Consider the following 17,194-nt stretch of genomic DNA (forward strand, 5'->3'; position numbering starts at 1 on the left):
TTAGATAGTGTTTAATTTTAAAAAATTGGTGGATTATTCCAAAAGCTTCATAAACTGCTAGTTCCTTATTAATATCCTGATTAAGACAAAGTATGTAGAATAAAAAAGAGATTATTAGAAAATAGTATTTCCCATAAAAAAATTATATTGATCAATACACTTTTCAATAAGTTATAGCATTATAATGTTAAAAATGTAAAAAATAAAATTGAGAATTTTCACACAATAATAGCATTTGGTAGCCATTTTCACCTTGAAGATAAAATAAAGTCCGAAATTTTTTTTTTCCATGATAAAGTATATTACATTAGCTTTAATTTAAGATATATATAAAAGTGTCAGACTTTCCGGAACACTTTCAAAATTTAAGTTGAAAAAGTCAATTTTTTGTGAAAAAGTTGTCATTTTGAATCCCCCCCTGTAGGCAGGTAAAAAGTCAGATTTATAAAAAAAATATACCAAATGATAGGTAAAGACATCATGCATCTACAAAAAAAAGAATTATATTGATCCATACATCTTTCGAGAAGTTATAGCATTATAAAGTTAAAAATATAAAAAAGAATTTTTTTACAAAAATCGTATTTTTTTTATTAAGTTTAATGTCTGTTTTCACCATGAAGATAAAATAAAGTCCGAAATTTTTTTTTACCATTATAAAGTATATTACATTAGCTTTAATTTAAGATATATATAAAAGTGTCAGACCTTCCGGAACACTTTCAAAAGTTACGTTGAAAAAGTTCTACTTTCTATATGCATTTTTATGTTTTGAATCCCCCCTGTATTTAGGGAAATGGTCCGATTTAAAAAAACAGTATGTCGAATGAAAGATCTATATAAATACTACTTCTCATAAAAAAATTGTAATGATTCATACATTTTTCAAAAAGTTATAGCATAATAAAGTTAAAAATGGAAAATACAAAATCGAAAATTTTCACACAAAAATAGCATTCGGTAGCCATTTTCACCATGAAGATAAGATAAAGTCCGAAATTTTTTTTTTTCATGATAAAGCATATTACATTAGCTTTAATTTAAGATATATATAAAAGTGTCAGACCTTCCGGAACATTTTCAAAATTTAAGTTAAAAAAATTAATTTTTTGTGAAAAAGTTGTCATTTTAAATCCCCCCTTGTTGGCAGGTTAAGGATTAAATTTATGAAAAAAATATACCAAATGAAAGGTAATGATATTATACATCTATATAAAAAAGAATTATATTGATATGTTTATTTTTGAAAAAGTTATGGCACTTTTAAGTAAAAAAAATTGAAAAAATTTCGAAAATTAGCGATTTTTAAATTTGTAATTTTTTTGGAGGTTTCCCCCTTTTACGGGGAACGAGGGNGGAGGTTTCCCCCATTTACGGGGAACGAGGGAATTTTTTTCAATTTTTAAGGGTAATGTCTTCGACTAGATACGATTTGTGATCTTTTGACGTATCGTTGAAAGAAATCCGTTCGGTGAGAGCTGAGAAAAAGTGGTAACAGACTAAAAAAAATACACATCTTAGTAAAACCAATACCTTCTCAGCTTCGCATCGAAGCTAAAAATAATGTGCACAAAATTTGAAGTCAATTGATTAAGTTTAACCAGTACTACCAGCTGTTAATGTCAAAGAACAATTTTTTGCTGAATTAACTACATTTTTTCAGTTTTTAATTTATATGTAAAATGTATTTGTAGAAAATTTAATGAAAAAATGATTTTTTTCTACATAATTGTTTATAATATATTAACGTTTTTTTTTTTTCAAATAATTGATGATGAAGTAAAAATTAATTAATTATTTATGCATAATACTCTTATTAATAAAGTAACAACTATAATGTCGACAACGCGCAGTTTCCGTCATAATTTTCCAAGAAAAACGTATTCGATATTTTTATTAAACACTTAAACTATTATACTACTAAAACTATACAAAATTATTTTATGTTCACAATATACAATTACTAGCTGAAATACTCGTCATTATTTGTGTACAATCACAGAAGAAAATTTACAATTAATTCAATTTCATTCATTTTAATATTAAATTATATAAATAAAAAAAATTACGGCTGATACGTGTGGGGACCTCACTTTTATGAGGACCTAGGTACACTAAATTCAGCTTTGACCATAAGTCAAGAAGTTTATAATTAACAGTATTTAAACTATTTAAATTTAATTATTACTTTATATTATTTGTTTTTAATGATTAATATTTATTATTTAAAAAATGTTTTTTAATGTTGCAGTCAGGATTTACTTTCAGAGGAGAATGAATTTTTAAAAATCTAAAAATAAGTGTTGAAAAAATAAACAAAATCACCAATATTTATTTATAAATTTAATTTTTTCAATTTATCCATGGAAAATATTTGGCAACTTTAATACTTTTAATAAATTTTTGACTAAAAACTAATATGTTATACTTTTAATTGAATAAATGTTATTTGCATGGCTTGTCTTTTTAATGCTACGATTAAACCCATATCAATGAAAGTGATCAGGAAGACCATGAACTTCAAGCCTAAATATATTTTATTAACTTATTCGTTTATTAAGGTTAAAGATTTAATGAACTTTTTATCTAATTTATATAGAAAATTAGGTGCATGCAACAATTACTGTTATAGCATATTGATGGACAAACAATATCCTCCGAGAAGGGATCTGTTGTCCACTCACAAGGACGGCGTTGGATTAGTTTATTCAACCTTTTTCACCCTTTCACTCGCAAAATAAAATACATATTCTTATATAAAATATCATTAAGCAGAATTAAATAAATTTAATTCGATTTTTTTAAAAATTTAGTCTCTATGCAGTACACAATTTTCTAATTTTACAGGTGTTGTCCAGGCATTTGTGGACACACCTATGTTTAAAGTTTATAATAAAAAATTGCTGTACAATTCTTTGTATATTTATGTTTTATCAATGATAACCATGATGATAATTATATAACAAACATTCTATTAATAGTACAAGTTCTTGTAAACTATATGAATTAATTAAAAAAAAAAGTCGATAATTTGTGTATAATTTTGCTTTGCGTTATTTTACATCGTTTCTTTTTGTTTATGTTCTTGTATGAATTTTTCTTATTACCGATTTCATTCATGTTTATTTGATAATGAAATAAGTGTTAAATATTTTTTCATTGTATTTTTAAAAATTATTACTTTTATTGGAATTTTTCATTAATATTTGAAAAATTAAACTTTTTGTAATGGAATTATTACTTGATGATACTTGTCAGTTATTATTCCCTAGTGATATAATTAATGGTAGTTTATTAATTAATGCTTCTAATCAAGCTTCTAGCTATGGTAAGTTTTTTTTAAAAAATTCTTAAAAATTACTTCAAAAATTATTAAATTTGCATTAATTTTTAGTTAATGATCCTATTATTAGAATCATTGGATACACTCTAATATGGAAAAATAAATGTAAAACTGAAACAGAGGAGTATTCATTATTTTATGAAGACAAACCTATTATTTATAGAGAAGATAAAAATTTATCTTCTACTGACATATCAACAAGTATAAATTATGTTATACTTATATATTTTAAGAAATAGTTTTAACTGATTTTTTTTTTAGTTTCTTCAAAAATGTATACGTTTTATTTAACATTACCAGACAATTTACCAACATCATTTGAAGTGCCATTTGGTCATACAAGATATAAAATTTCTGCTTATTATAATGGCATAACAGTGTTTAAATTTTTTAGTGTTGGTCAAAAGATAGAATTAAAAAAATGCAATAAAATAATTGTAGGTTTTTAGTTAGTTTGTTTTTATAGTAGATCACATATTTTACATTTTAGGAGAAAAAAACAAATTACAATGCACCATTATTTTGCTGTTTCCATTCAATTATAAAAGCATCTTTTAAAATTGATCACACTCCGTGTGTACCTGGTGAAATAATTTTCTTAGATGCCTTTATTACAAATAATTCTTGGGAAGATATTATCTTTACAAAAGCATTCATAGTTCAAGTTAGTTGAGTGCTATTATATAAATTATACAATTTTGATAAAACAAAATATTATTTATTAAATTTTTCTGGAACTGTTTAGATAGTTAAGTATTGGAAAGATCATACAATTTTTCCTATAAAATATTCAAGAGTTATCTCAGAAATAACGAGAGGAATTATAACTAGTGGTTCTTCTCAAGTATGGATTAAACAACCATTGGCATTACCGGCTGTTATACCTACAACTAGATTACGACAAAATCCATTTAATTTTTTTGAAATTGAATATAAATTAAAGGCAAGTTGTAGTTAACTTTTTTATGACAAATAAAGGGTAAAAAAAAACAAAAATAATTAATACATTTTTTTTTAATAATTTTACTTTCCAAAAATAATACTTTTGTTTATGATTATTAAAAACCTGAGAATTTTATTTTGAATGATACATTAATTAAATATTTAGTAAGCATTAATACTTTACTATGTTTTAATTTAATTTTTTTTTTATTATATTATAAACTGAAAATATAGCAATATCTACAATTTCACTTATATTAATCATTTATATTAGTTGGAAAAGCTAATTATTAAACACCTGTTGAAATTTGATAAATTTAATAACCATTAAATATTAATAGAATATAATTTTTTGTTAAATGAGTGATATGAAAAGTGATGGTTAAATACTGGGCATTTAATACATTAGGAAAATTCTCAAAAAATATTCAGAGAATTTATAATAAAAAACCAAAAAATGGGTATTTTCAAAAAAACAGTTAGGCTTCTAATGCCTTCAAATAATAGTATAATTTTACAAGTTTCTATATATGATGAATACATCATTAATACATAATGTGTATGTATAATATGTAAATAACAAATGTAATGTTTGCATACAGTTTAGAGTAACTCTTAGCTATAGAGTAAGATATTTTTTTTTTGAAATTCGGCCTCTTCTGCTTCAAAAATAATTAACCATTTAAAATTTAGTTAAGATTCAACACCCCTAATAAATGGCACAAAACTATTGAAAATTGAACTCAAGTGATGAAATTTTAGTTTTTTGTAGTTAATTCAAAAATGCTACTCAGAACATAAAAATAAATATAAAATAAATTAATGATCTAATAATTGTTTATAAAAAATGCTAGAAGATAATCATTGGTAAAATTTTGGTGAAAACAGTGCTTATATTTGAATGTATTATATGTGTTTTAAAAAATATGTTGTGGTAAATAATAACAAGGACTTTTTGGATTGTGATATTTTTTCAAACTTTTTTCCTCAAGCTACCTAACTGATGCCATAATCAAAATATTTTTTTTTATTTAAACTTCTAATTATTATTTTAAATATATATATATATAATAGTGGATTTAAACTAGGTGAAACTATAATCTGGGCCATAGTTTAAATTCTAATATTTGTAGTCTTTTATTTATGTATAAATTTAATGTTTTGTCATTATTAATTTAAAATGTTGAAAAAATCTAGAGTATGTTACAGAAAAGGTATAAACAAGATATGCCAACCTAATAACAAAATCTATTTCCATCTATTAAAATCTAGAAGTAATAAAATTCTTATAATTTAATTTATTATTTTTATTAGTTATTCTAATTACTGTTCATGATTTTATTCTGCTAACACTATTAATGCAATATATATTTTTCTTTAACAATTTGCTACAAAGTATGAATATTATAAAACGAAGCCATTCATTGATAATACCTATAAGTTAAATAATAAATTTTCTATTCTTTTAATAAACTAATTAAGAAATTAATTTAAGTATTTGATAACTATGGTTTGTAAATTCTTGTATTAAAAAAATTTTTTAAAAACTGAAATAAATAAAGATACTTAAGTTTAGATCATATTATTTGGTTAAGAATAAATCATGCCTCATCGTTTTTTCTCCACTATAATATATGAATTAGATGATAGAGTGTTAAACAAAAATTCAATATATAAACATAGTGATTTTTTTATTTTAACCCACTCTTCAATTATTTACAGAATAAAAATAATTTAAAAAATAATAATTTTGAATTTTTTTTTTTTGTTATCAATAATTAAATATTATTAGCTATGTAGTACTTTTTTAGTTCATATTTTATACCTTTTGAGGGTGTGAATATTGCTTTTTTCAAATGACAACATATAATTTGATTTTAATTAAATGTTTGAGGTTTTATTTATAGTTAATGGTATTAGAATTTTTAACATAACTTTATTTGTTTATCAGATAGAGAACTTAAAAGTTTCAAATTTTTGAGTTAATATGTATGTATAATACATGAGGGATTACAAATACAGATAGCTAATTGTTTTTGTATGTCGCTATTCACTGATATGCAGATAACAATTTATTGTTAATTTTTACTTAATCAACAGATATACTTAAAGTATATCATCCATAAAGTCATATTTGACAATAAACAAAAAATTTGGTGTCCAGATAATTTATAATATATATTAATAAATCAATAATTATGATATAAATTTATAGAATCATTACTTTTCTGTTAGATCCTTTATAAGCCAGTGTTTGGGTTATAATAATTTATTATGTACAAAATGTTTAAAAAAATTAAACAGTTAAATTATTTTTTAGATACGTATTACATTACAAAATTCCAAAAAAAAGACATTACTTACTAAAAAAATATTTGTTGGCAATAAAGATGAACGATACAAGAAATTACAGGAACCATTAAATAAGTTTGAGTCTATAAGTATGTAATATTTTAATAAATAATTTTAAATTAAAATTAAATTTTAAATCATAACATTAAAATGTCTCAAAAGGAGTACATTGTTTCGGAATTACCACAGAATTAGTGAGTAGTTTAAAAATTTTTTAAAAAATCCCAAGTTAATATATATTTTTTCTAAAATTGTTTGAATTTTTGTAAAAATATATTAATTTAAATTGATAACTTTATATATTTATATACGTAAAATATCTCAATAAAATCTTGCTACAATCATTAAATATTAATATATACACCATAAGTTAATTAAACACCCACTTTTTTTCAAAAATGAGGTCAGAATACGTTTAAAATTATTTGAAATACATTTCTAAAACATTTATAAGTCATTTTGATTAAGTCAATTGATAATTTCATAAATTGTTAAAAGTATTTAAAGTTTGTTGTAATTTGAACAGGGTTAAAAATATTTTATTTATTTTTTTTTTTATGCTTTATTAGCCTATTAAGCGGCCTCCCTTTAGAAGAAAGTTTCTAACCTTCCATATTCTGGGATGGATGATTAGTTCATTGCTGTGGAGAGGGAAATGTTATATTAATATAAAGAATGTTTTTTTACCTAACTTTTTATTGTTTCAGATTTTTCTGTTGAAGATTGCTTTATGAGTAAGCATGAAAATATTGATTTTATACCTAAGTACTTGGTACGTAAAATATAAAAAATTGAAATGAAAATTATTTTTGAGGATATCTGAAAAATTGAACAGATACTTTAAGTTGTTACATTAATTATATATTTGTTTATAATGTAGTAATATTGCTTAAATTAAAACAGTTATTTAAGAAATCAATTATTTTTTTCTTTCATATTTCCATTGATATATTGGGGCAGAATTTTTAGTAGCTGGTTTTATCCTCTTCGGTGGTTCATGCTTAGATCCTAGTAAATGAGTTTTGATCTCTAATTTTCTTTGTACAATTGCTAATTCTTTTTCTCTATTCTTTCTTCTTTCGAGTTCTCTGTATGCCTTTCGTTTTACACTAACCATTTCTTTGATTGTATCTTCATCTAAATCAGGTAATTCAATTTTTTCTAAATCAGTTATCCTTAGGCGGTTAGTTTTACGATTAATTAATGCAGGATGAGTTTTTAATTTTTCTGCCAAATTAGCTGAACTTTTTTCATCATCTTCGAAAAATATGTGATTATTTTGTACTTTATTTGCGTCATCTAGAAAATGTAATTCTGATTGTAGACGTTCAACCTTCTTTCTTTCCATAGTAGCCCTCATATTAATATATTTTAAATCTCTGGTTTGCATTAGCTTAATTTGGTCTTCAGTATGTTCATCTTCTTCACGTATATCTGTATGTCTGCCATCTTCAACCTTTGATTTCACCATATGAAAATAAAATTCGTCTGGGTTACGATTTTGAGCACGTTTTTTTAAAAGCTTGAGTACTCGATTACGCTCTTGATGATGTCTAGCTCGAACTTTATAGTCTTTTTTCTTCTCTAATAAACCAAATTTTTGACGAACATCTGGTTGGTGTCGTTCTCTATGAGTTTTTTGATTTATTTTAGAGGCCTTTTTCCAAGATGACATTCTAGAATAAAAAAATTAATTGATACTATTTTATTAAATAAATATAACTTAATAGACAATTATTATACTTAAATATTAGCTTGATTATAACTGAGAAAGTATTAATTTTATTATGCAGTGTTTATTTTTTATGAGTTTCTACTAATGCTCAGTTTTTAAATATTTTGTTTTTAATGTTACACAGGCGGTCTCATTGGGAGGTTAAATAATACTCCTTGATAAATATGCTGACTAAATTTATTCTCGAGTCTCAAATTAAAGTACAATTATTTGATTTTTTCAAGATAAAAAAATTTCATTATAAAAATTCAAGTTTGATTTGTTTTGAATTTATAAACATTTAAGGTAAAAGAAAAGAACAAATCTTATTCCATGAAAACATTTTATGAGTAATTAAAATAACCAAATATTTATTCTAACAGTCTAACCATAAACCCCAAAGTAATTACAGTAATGAAACCTATTTTTTGAGAAGACAGGTAACATGGAATAAGTTGTGTTACATATTAATAAGTATTGTAAAAATCAATGGTAGGGATTATCCATTACATACTAGTATAGCCATCAAACCTCAAACAATTATGTTGTTTTTAATTAACACATTTTTTCTATTTAACTATTTGGTATGGTCTTTCATATTAAAACACAATTAGTCATTTAAACTTTTAAAAGATAGGAAATTAGGAACATAAATTAATTTTTTAAACTAAATAAATCAGTATAAAGGAAATTATTAATAGAAAAAAATATTATATTTTAGTTTTCATATAAAGAAATGTATGGTATTCAAATTTTTTTCTTTGCTCATAAAATTATTTACATACTTAGTAACTTAAAAATTAAATTTATCTTTTATGAACAAAAAAATTATTAAATCATTTATGTCTGTATCAAAATTACATAGTTAAGTAACCTTTTTTTAACAAAGAAAAATATTTAAGATAACTGAATACTTTTTTTTGTAATTTTACTTACTTAATAAATGGTACAAAAATATAGAATTAAGTTTATTAAGCAAACAATTCAACCTTAGACAGAGTATTTTCATAAATTGACTATGTTATTAGATGTATCTCTATTACAACCTGGTGTACATTTTACGCATGGTATAAACATGAATTAAGATAAAAGTTATCTTGTCTGTGATAAAATGGATTACAAACCAATAATTACATGCGTTATCAAGAACATTGTGTTATCAATTAATAGTGCCGTTAAACAAATTTTTCGTTACTACTTAATAACGATTGAGAAATATTACTAATATAAAGTAATACGAAAATAGGATATAGAGTAATATTATTCATTTACTCTATGAAAATAACATTATCAATACTTTTCTGCACATGTTCCCCAGATTTAATTTTCTGTTAATTTAAATTTTTTGAGAAGAAGGCAAGAACTGTTCATGCACTCAGACCGATGGGTCCATTATGCGCTTCTCTGTTCATACTAAACAGGTACTACATAGAAGTATTGTAACCACAGATATATATTATATATTATAATACATTTGTGATTAAATTATCCTGCTATAAATATTGACTATATAGTTCTATTTTCTTTACAATGTTATTTTGGATTCCTGCTTGCATGTTTGTTTATGTCAAGGTGTAATGAATGTTGCCGAATATTCACTTTTCTACAAAATTTTTGTATTAAAACCATATCATACTACCCGTTCCCGCCAAACATGTTGTGACTAGTCTATTATATTTTAGTTTGTGGTATGGATTATTCACAAACAATGAACATATTCACATGTAATTTGTGAAAACGAGTATAAAGAGCGAGCGCTATCTACGTTACAAATTGTTTACTATAATTAATAGAATATAAAATTGGATTTTCTAAAAGGTCAGTGTGAACCTGAGTGCGATATTTTTTTTTTATAGAAATTCCAAAAAAAGGTGAAATACTCGGCAAAAATTGAGCTCGAACGACAATCATGTTTTTATAGATACATATAAGTATTAAGCATGTTTAATGAATACATTTATGAGATAATTGCTTGTTTAAAAAAAAAAAATTAATTTTTATTTGTTATATTTCAGTCGTAATAATATCATTACCTACAATAAAATGGCTTTTAAAAACGCCAACGCCGTTCATGTGCATACTGCAAGCGTTTTGACGCGTTTTTACATAGAAAATTAGCCCGCCAAAAGCTACAGTATAATCATAACAGTTTCGAAATTCCTCGTGGATTTGCTCTGATTATTTTTTTATTTTTTAAAGTAAAAAATAAGTTAAAATAAGTATGGAGACATTAGATGATGTAGAAGTTGCATGCGTTGTATACGCCATGTATCTTCGTTGTACAAAAAAACATAAAATAAAAAAAACAAGTCTTCGTAGACATTGAGTTCACCCCCTAAATTTAAAAAGACCTCGAGATGGTCAATTTCGAGTTAATTTTTTAACTTTGAGGAGTTATCCCGAAGAATTCTTTAGGTACTACCGTATGTCTATACGCTCGTTTGATGAATTGGTAAGTTGAGTTATTTACTGTATTTTAAAATTATTAGCTGTAAAATTAAAAAACATTCATTGATTTGAACAATGCAGGTTTATATTCAAGGGCGTCATTATGAGGAAGGATTACCTCACTAATAATAATTACCCTGTGAAAATCCAATTTTTTGAGGGGGGAATAAACAATTTCTTTTGTACATTCCTTCAAGACTGAGTACTTAGTACTTCACGACTAATACTGACATGTATTTGAAGTGGTATTTTCATTAAATCCATTCTTTTATTTTAGGGTGTATTATTATTTTTAAGCTTATACTTTACAATATAAATATTATTTTTCTAAGGTATACACAGGGCCGCATTTAGGAATTTTGCCGCCCGGTGCACTTAATTTTGCCGCCCCCCAAAAGTGTTGGATTGGGTTTTTTAGTTGGCGTATTTAATAATTCCGAATATTCAATTAATTGATTTTCATTTGCCATGGTTTCAAAAGTACTATGTAGAGGATGTTCACTAAAAAATTATAAAATTTTTCATTTATATAAAACTGAAATAACGTACAAAAGTTAACATTTGATTTTTAAATTACTTTTTATCACTAGACTCATTTAAAATCTGTTCAGCTGTAGTCTCTATTTCACTTGGCGAATTGGAGATTGATTGCTAAAAAATGAAGTTAATTTTGCGGTTTGAGAAATGACTTTTTGTTCTTTTTCTAATTTTAATTTAGCAACTTTTTTATAAGCACTTCCACTTAAACGTTTTCTGCCATCTCTCATTTTAATACGTTAATAAATAATAAAATATACAAATAAAAAAAAACACCTCAACATATTAACTCGGTCACTTGTAGTCGAGTACTAAACACAATGAGCTGTCTGTACACAACACATTATTAGTGTGACATTATTAGATAGTAATTTTGTGAAAAATGAGACAAATTATTGTGTTTTAACTTTCTTAGTATTCCAATAATAATCGACTATCAACGGCCGACGACATCCATAAAACCAGTTTAAGGGAGAAAATATCAATACTTTGTTAAAATTAGATAAAAACATGAATCAAATAAATTGCCGCCTACTTTATTTATAGTGCTGTTGATTATAAAAATTACTATGTATAATCAATACTATTATCTAACTACTAACTGTAGTCTATGTTGTTATACAGCTTTGATATATCTTCTTTTACATTTATATCTTTGTACACGTTTTAAATTAGAAAATAATAAAGTAATATTTTTTTTTTAGAAATAGATATTTTTGTTTCATAAAAATAAATTGTTCTGTTTGAAAAAATTTTAAATTAAATAAAAATAATTAATTTTTAAAAATTGTATACCTATTAAGATTTTTGCCGCCCGGGGCAAATGCCCCCAATGCCCCCCCCTAAATGCGGGCCTGGTTATACGTTTATTAAAACAATAGTTAATAAGTATACCGCAAATACCCCGAAAACACCACTGCGTATGCAATTGTGTAATAATAAAATTAAACTGCTAGAAAGATTTTTAATTCATTAATTTACAATCATTAATTTAAATCAATAACATAATTCAACACTAGTTTGTTCAATTTTTAAGTTTTTTAGTTATTATCTTGCACGTACAGAACAAAATATATTCAAAAATAGTTTTTGTTTGTTTTATAAAAAAAAAACATTTTATTTTAATTTTACTACTAGACCTAAATATATATATATAAATATATACATATATATATATATATATATTTGCCATAAAAAGGCAATTTAAGTATTTCCTGGATGATTATAAAACATTAAAACACACATTTATAAACTATAATTTTTTTTATGGTAAATGGAGTATTTGTAAAAATCGTAAAAAGACTGACGAATATTAAACATAATTAACAAATTATATTTCTAGGACATTGAATTTTGTAAAAAAAATTAAATTTTGTATTTTTATTTTAAAGGAATTTACATTAAACCCAATTAATCAGGAAAAGTTTGTAAGACATTTAAAAAACTCAAAAATAATTTTACCAATATCATTTATTAAAGAAAAATTGTTTACTTAAATATTTTTATTCAAATTTATGTTTGTTAATTTGGTTCAAAATGGCAGTCTTTTTTACAATGATCCCTATTCACAGTTATCCCACTGGACCATATAGCTGAATAAAGAATTTCAAGTAGATTTTAAGTTAAAACTTTAAGTTTTTTGAGTTTGGCCAAAAATTAGATCTATAAACTTTAGTCTAGATCAATATAAAAAATATATATTTCAAAAAGATTTTAAATTATTTTGTTAAGTATTTTAAGTAATGTAATGGATGAAATAATTAAATAAAATCTCATATAATATTAAATTTAAAAATATATATGAATTATCTAACATTTAAAGATTCTATTAGTTGGATCAAAACTTCAAAAAGAGGATACTTGTTTACGATTATCAATACCACCAGAAGAGCGACATACAGTTACATTGAGGTAAAAAAAAGAAAATTTTAATGTAAATTTTATTATCTAGTAAATGAAGACTCTGTATTTGGTGTTTGTAAGTGAGAAGGAGTTGAGTTTAATGGTGTGTCGGATCTTGGATCTACAACAGGCGGTGAAGGGGACATCATATATATAATGGTTTTTTGAAAAATTGATGGAATATCTTTTGAAGGGAGATAATTTTGGAAATTTGAATATTGAGTGTTCTGTGAGAAGGAGGATGAAGAGCTAGGGAATGACTATGAGGAGTTGACATTTGAAAATTATTAATATTGCTTAAACCATGTTGTTTTTGATAATAATAAGCAACTTGATGATTACCTAAATTAGCTTTTTGGATAGTTATTAATATGTCAATATGCAATTGAGGTTTCTGGTCTTCGGGAATATTTTTGATTTGTGGTAGTAAGGAAAGAAGAAATAGTTTATCAGAATAATTTTCCTCGGGTTTTCTGTTTTTTAAGAAAGATACAAGGTGATTTTCCAAGTCTTTTAATTAATGTCCTTCTTCCAAGTTCTTCTTTTAACGTTTCACTGTTTTAGGTATAACATTTGACTTTTGAACAGTTATACTATTTTTTTATTCAATATTGTCTTTTACAATGACGCCTTCTCCATCATCAGTCGAGTATTCTTCCATATTTATTTCATCATTATCACTTTCATTATATTCATTTTTTTGTGTAAAATTACTTTCTGTTCTACAAATTGAATATAAAATCATATTACGTTTGTTATTTCAAATACCTTGAAGTAAAATTTATGATAAATTTTGATAGCTTTTTACAATATTATTCACTTATTTATTTAAAAGCAATAGCAAAAAAAAAAATCTTACTCTCCATTTGTCATAGTAGGACGTAAGAATTCTAATATATCACTATATGCGTATTTAGTTTTGCTTGACCTTGCCTGACCTAATTTTGAAACACATTTTCTTCTGTAACTATCTCTGAGAGATTTCCATTTAGTGTTTAAACCTTTTACTGCAATTAAATTAAAACATTTGGAATTACTTTTTGAGATAATAGTCCAATTTTTTTAACTAGAAAATTATGAAAATAGTATTTTTCCTTAGGAATTATTATTTTTTTGTTTCTCAGATATTTAGCAACGGGAACAAACTTTTCAGCTCTTCATTTTGATTTTTTAATGGGTCTTTCAACCATAAGAAACATTATACGAGAGACTTGTGAGATACTTTGGTCAGAGTTACAACCTGTAGAAATGACTGTAACGAGCATCGAAGATTGGCTAATCATCGCTGATGGTTTTTATAAAAAAACACAATTTTCTAATTGCGTTGGTGCAGTAGATGAAAAACATGTTCGGATTGAATGCCCCAAAAAGAGTGGAACCCTATACTTTAATTACAAACATTTTTATTCTATTGTACTTCTTACTGTTTGTGACGCCAACTATTGTTTCCGAATTATTGACGTATGATCTTTTGGAAAAGTTAGCGACTGTAATATCTTTAAAAATTCAGCATTCAGTAAAAAGCTCTATGCGAATCAAATCAATTTCCCATCTGAAAATGTATTACCCGAAAACAAAAAAGGAACACCCCAACCCTACGTAATTGTTGGAGATGAAGCTTTTCGCTTTAAACAAACATTTGTTGAGGCCTTTTCCAGGAAAATCGTTAAATAACGAAAAGAGGATTTTTAATTATCGTTTATCAAGAGCTCAGCAAAATATTGAGTGCTCGTTTGGAATCTTTTCAAACAAATGGAAGATATTCCATACCTCTATATTGGCTTCTCCGGATTTTGCAATAAAAATAAGAAAGGCAGCATGTGTTCTACATAATTTTGTGCGACGCAGAGATGGATATAATTCCGAAGATACCCTTAACTGTAAAATGGAAAATTTAATGAAAAAAAAGTGTTGGAAACGCGCCATCAGAAGCAAAAGAACTTAGAGAATATTATGTGTGATACGTCAACTCAGTGGAACATTCTTTAAGTTGGCAAAATAAAGTTATAGGTTAAGTATATCTATATAATTTTTATACTATAGCGATTTTCACCAAATTTCAACATTTTATAAATTAAAATTATGTAAATAAAAAATATATTAAATGTTTTCTTACTCTTGGTTTGTTTTGTTTTCTCGTCCAAATCTACGAAATTTGGAACAAAACTTGTAGCTATTTTGCACCAGTTAACATATTTTGAAATTTTATCGCGATACTTTTGGATTCTTAAAAATACACCGATAAAAAGTTTTCTTTACAAATAATAATTATTATTACTTAAATTATTAAATTATTGAAAAAAACTACCCAAATACTTTTCTCAAAAAGTTTATAAAATATTATTTATATACTTTTATGCACACAAACTTTTGTTATAATCTCCACAGAAATTAAAAAAAGTATTAAGTATTCGTTAATAATGTGGACTTTGACTCATTAAAATAATTTAGTCGGCAAATTTATCACTAACAGTTGGCAAAATTCAATCCACACCCTCCTAAAAATTATCTGTAGGACTGCCCTTGTTGNTGTTTGAATGTATTTAAAAAAGTATTAAGTATTCGCTAATAATGTGGACTTTGACTCATTAAAATAATTTAGTCGGCAAATTTATCACTAACAGTTGGCAAAATTCAATCCACACCCTCCTAAAAATTATCTGTAGGACTGCCCTTGTTGAAATCGAAATAATATGTTAAAACTATGACAATGTTTGCTAAAATAGCTATGTTATAAAGATATTATGTATTGTGAGTATAATTTAAAAAAACTAAGGTGGACCTAATTATAAAAAAATATGTATTCATAGGAATGTAAAAAAAATTTTAATTTTTTTTTTGTGGCTGTTACCATTTTTTCTCAGCTCCCACTTGACTGATATTGCTTAACGACAAGTGAAAAGATCACAAAATGTTTCTAGTTGAAATTATAAATTTAATTGATCAACTAATTTCAAACAATTAATAAAACGTATAAGAACCTCATATACATAATATGAACCCATAAATTTGTCCATTTTGTTTTTATTATATTAATACTTCCCACAAAAAGTTAAAATAAAAAATTTCAAATTACCTGTAAGTACTTGTATTCCAAATTGACTCTTCCAAATATATGGAATTAATTAAAAATTAAAATTTTCTGTGTCACGACCGATCGCCCAAAATCAAACCTGCTCGATCGGTCGCGTCCGAACGCATGTTTTTACTTATGGTGTGCACGGTTTAATTTAAATGCGGGTGTTTTATATAAAACAAATAATTGCCGCGTTTTTAAAAACGCGTACGCGCGCGATTAAACGCCTAGTGTGTAAGCCTCTTTAATAAGAAGTGTTTAATGTCTGTCCATTACTTCAAAATTGTCCATTTTACGGCAAAAGTTTTACAACAAAACCAGATCGTTTGATAAGGACTCGTGTTCATTGCACACTCTCTAGTCTATTTTATCTTAGTTCGTGACACGGACTAAATAATTCATCATGAGCTCATGATTTTAAATGTTTCATTTATCTATTCTGTTCGTATAGCAGTATTTAATTATTATTAAACATGACTGGGATGAAAATAGTTAGATTATATCTATAATCGTAGTTTGAACTATACACATGTTCCACTTGGTTTTTGATATCTTTAAAAACTATTGATCTAGTAAATATTTTGTGTTACTTTTTATTTTAAATAATTTCTACAGTTTTGGACAATATATTTATTATATATATTTTTTTTGTCTTTAATAAAAAAAAAAAAATAATGTTTTATAAACAAAGTTATTTATTTTACAAAATATGTTTGTGGATCAATAACAACTTTAGAATTAGTAATTAATAAGTAATAAAAATTTCAATTCATAGATTAAGTACTAAAATGCTTGTAACTAAATAATTATTTATTCTAATTTTTGTTAACCCATCAGAATTGTTTATAAAAAAACTACTATTTTGAAATTTCATAGAAGT

At 24.9% G+C, this 17,194-nt stretch overlaps 3 protein-coding genes and 1 long non-coding RNA gene across 6 annotated transcripts; 2 read left to right on the plus strand and 2 right to left on the minus strand.

Moving 5' to 3' along the window:
- The first annotated feature begins 3,053 nt into the window (after positions 1-3,053).
- On the plus strand, positions 3,054-7,486 carry LOC126905204 (arrestin domain-containing protein 17-like). Its single transcript, XM_050684716.1, has 7 exons — positions 3,054-3,328; positions 3,395-3,544; positions 3,605-3,780; positions 3,834-4,007; positions 4,089-4,286; positions 6,606-6,726; positions 7,345-7,486. Exons 1-7 carry the CDS (start codon positions 3,229-3,231, stop codon positions 7,422-7,424), a joined length of 999 nt encoding a protein of 332 aa, XP_050540673.1. The 5' UTR covers positions 3,054-3,228; the 3' UTR covers positions 7,425-7,486.
- LOC126905207 (probable U3 small nucleolar RNA-associated protein 11) lies at positions 7,477-9,432 on the minus strand. The gene is made up of 2 exons (XM_050684719.1): positions 9,288-9,432; positions 7,477-8,313 (listed from the first exon to the last, which is right to left on the minus strand). Exon 2 carries the CDS (start codon positions 8,310-8,312, stop codon positions 7,557-7,559), a length of 756 nt encoding a protein of 251 aa, XP_050540676.1. The 5' UTR covers position 8,313; positions 9,288-9,432; the 3' UTR covers positions 7,477-7,556.
- Positions 9,433-9,503: 71 nt separating this feature from the next.
- LOC126905209 (uncharacterized) lies at positions 9,504-15,296 on the plus strand. Of its 3 annotated transcripts, XM_050684723.1 has the most exons (5): positions 9,519-9,772; positions 10,208-10,282; positions 10,367-10,803; positions 13,159-13,247; positions 14,363-15,296. In XM_050684723.1, the coding sequence occupies exons 3-5, from the start codon at positions 10,777-10,779 to the stop codon at positions 14,703-14,705; spliced, it is 459 nt and encodes a 152-aa protein (XP_050540680.1). In that variant the 5' UTR covers positions 9,519-9,772; positions 10,208-10,282; positions 10,367-10,776; the 3' UTR covers positions 14,706-15,296. The 3 variants fall into 3 exon arrangements, 2 of the variants coding, with proteins under 2 accessions (XP_050540680.1, XP_050540679.1); XM_050684722.1 differs by lacking the exon at positions 10,208-10,282; XR_007703895.1 differs by having other exon boundaries at positions 9,504-10,803; positions 13,169-13,247.
- LOC126905211 (uncharacterized) lies at positions 13,244-16,747 on the minus strand. The gene is made up of 4 exons (XR_007703896.1): positions 16,315-16,747; positions 15,355-15,464; positions 14,098-14,245; positions 13,244-13,960 (listed from the first exon to the last, which is right to left on the minus strand). It is a non-coding gene; the product is annotated as an uncharacterized LOC126905211 (long non-coding RNA).
- Positions 16,748-17,194: the final 447 nt, after the last annotated feature.

Source organism: Daktulosphaira vitifoliae, unplaced genomic scaffold (genome assembly GCF_025091365.1).
Source record: "Daktulosphaira vitifoliae isolate Bord-2020 unplaced genomic scaffold, ASM2509136v1 Scaffold_4, whole genome shotgun sequence".
NCBI lineage: Eukaryota > Metazoa > Arthropoda > Insecta > Hemiptera > Phylloxeridae > Daktulosphaira > Daktulosphaira vitifoliae.